The 2,498-nt window shown below is 51.8% G+C and overlaps 1 protein-coding gene across 1 annotated transcript; it reads right to left on the bottom strand.

Moving 5' to 3' along the window:
- Nucleotides 1–652: 652 nt before the first annotated feature.
- Nucleotides 653–2,401, bottom strand: PIN1 (peptidylprolyl cis/trans isomerase, NIMA-interacting 1). Its single transcript, XM_027911108.1, is given in 4 exon segments — nucleotides 653–778; nucleotides 1,677–1,787; nucleotides 2,289–2,358; nucleotides 2,360–2,401. Coding segments are annotated over 4 exon segments (333 nt in total). The 3' UTR covers nucleotides 653–668.
- Between the last annotated feature and the right edge of the window lie 97 nt (nucleotides 2,402–2,498).

Raw genomic sequence — 2,498 nt, 5'->3', positions numbered from 1 at the left:
GTTGTGTCACCATCGTCATTGTTGTTGTGTCACCATCATCATCCTCGTTGTGTCCCCATCACCATCACCATCATCATCGTTGTGTCATCATCGCTACCACCCTCCTTGTTGTGTCCCCATCACCACCATCATCGTTGTGTCATCACCACCATCATCATCCTCGTTGTGTCATCATCATTATCATCCTCCTCCTCGTTGTGTCATCACCATCATCATCCTCGTTGTGTCATCATCACCATCATCATCCTTGTTGTGTCCCCATCATCACCATCATCCTCTTGGTTGTGTCCCCATCACCATCATCATCATCCTCGTTGTGTCATCATCACCACCATCATCGTTGTGTCCCCGTCACCATCATCATCCTGGTTGTGTCATCGTCACCATCATCCTCCTGGTTGTGTCCCCACCATCATCACCGTCAATGCCACCCCCCTCCCCCCCTTCCCCCAAACCCCCCCAAATCCTCGGGAATTCCCCCTTTTCCCTCCCTCCCAAACCCTCCAATCCCGGAAATTGGGGGGGGGGAGGGGTGTGGAGATGAATGACAATTAATTTCTTTTTTTTCAGGGAACGGGATTTTTGCAGCTGGGAATTTTTAGGGGGATTGGGGAAATGACGGGGGAGGGGAGGAAACGGTTGGAATTCCGGTCCGATCCAAGGCACTTTCACTCGGTGCGCAGGATGATGTGGATCCCTGAATCCGTAAACACCGGCCCGCTCAGCTCCCCCGCCCGCAGCGCGAACGACGCGTCCTCGAACGGCTTCTGCATCTGCCCTGCGGGGAGATTCCCAGAAAAACAGGGAATTAGGGAGCTGGGAATGATTGGGAATGATTTGAGATGGAATCGACCCCAAAATGGCCCCGCCCGCAGCGCCAACGACGCGTCCTCCAACGGCTTCTGCGTCTGCCCTGGGGGGAGATTCCCAAAAAACCAGGGAATTGGGGAGCTGGGAATGATTGGGAATGATCTGAGATGGAATCGACCCCAAAATCGACCCCAAAATGGCCCCGCCCGCAGCGCCAACGACGTGTCCTCCAACGGCTTTTGGGTCTGTCCTGGGGGGAGATTCCCAAAAAAACAGGGAATTAGAGGGTTGGGAATGATTTGATGGAATCAACTCCAAAATCAACCCCAAAATCGACCCCAAAATCGACCCCAAAATGGCCCCGCCCGCAGCGCGAACGACGCGTCCTCCAACGGCTTCTGCGTCTGCCCTGTGGGGAGATTCCAAAAAAAACAGGGAATTAGGGAGCTGGGAATGATTTGGGGATGATTTAGGGATGATTTGGGATGATTTGAGATGGAATCGACCCCAAAATCGACCCCAAAACGGTCCCGCCCGCAGTGCCAACGACGCATCCTCCAACAGCTTCTGCGTCTGCCCTGGGGGGAGATTCCCAAAAAAACAGGGAATTAGGGAGTTGGGAATGACTGGAGATGATTTGGGAATGATTGGGGATGATTTGAGATGGAATCGACCCCAAAATCGACCCCAAAATGGCTGCGCCCGCAGCGCCAACGACGCGTCCTCCAACGGCTTCTGCGTCTGCCCTGGGGGTAGATTCCCAAAAAAACAGGGAATTAGGGAGCTGGGAATGACTGGGGAGGGATTTGGCCCCAAAGTGGGTGGTTTTTGGGGTGTTTTTTTGGATCGTAGGGGAAATTTCTCACCTCTGCCAAAGGCCCCCAAATCCCCTCCGGCCTTGGCCGAGCTGCAGTCGCTGAACTGGGAGGCCAAAGACTCGAAATCCTCCTCCCCTGATTTGATTTTCTGGATGTAACCTGCAAGAAACGGGAGGAAAAAAAGTCATTTACAGGGAAAAAAAATAATTTACAGGGAAAAAAAATAATTTACATGGAAAAAAACTCATTTACTGGCAAAAAACCCCTCATTTACAGGGAGAAAAAGCTCGTTTATAAGAAAAAAAAATCTCATTTACAGGGAGAAAAAAACTCATTTACAGGGAGGAAAAAACTCATTTACAGAGAAAAAAATCTCATTTAGTGGAAAAAAATTCACCTACAAGGAAGAAAAACTCATTTACAGGGAAAAAGATTCTCGCCGTTCCCGCCATTCCCAGTATTCCCAATCCCATTATCTCATTATCCCAACCCACCATTGAGGAGCTCCAGGGCCTCCTCCTTGGACCTGCTGATCTTGTCCTGCCTCCCCAACCCCATCCCCACCATCCCCATCATCATCACCCCCAACCCCATCCCCATTCCCAATCCCGCCATTCCCAGTATTCCCAATATTCCCATTCCCAAGGTTTCTCCAGGTACCATTGACGAGCTCCAGGGCCTCCTCCTTGGACCTGCTGATCTTGTCCTGCCTCCAGGACGAGGGGGCAGCTCGACTGGTTGTGGATGGGGTGATCCTGCCCTGCCTCCCCCATCCCATTCCCACCATTCCCAGTATTCCCAGTATTCCCAATATTCCCATTCCCAGGTTTCTCCAGGTACCATTGACGAGCTCCAGGGCCTCCTCCTTGG

The sequence above is a fragment of the Empidonax traillii genome, unplaced genomic scaffold (genome assembly GCF_003031625.1).
Source record: "Empidonax traillii isolate 1590-97213 ecotype Southwest subspecies unplaced genomic scaffold, ASM303162v1 scaffold6074:size6573, whole genome shotgun sequence".
NCBI classification, from domain to species: domain Eukaryota; kingdom Metazoa; phylum Chordata; class Aves; order Passeriformes; family Tyrannidae; genus Empidonax; species Empidonax traillii.
This window is presented reverse-complemented; position numbering and strand designations above follow the sequence as displayed.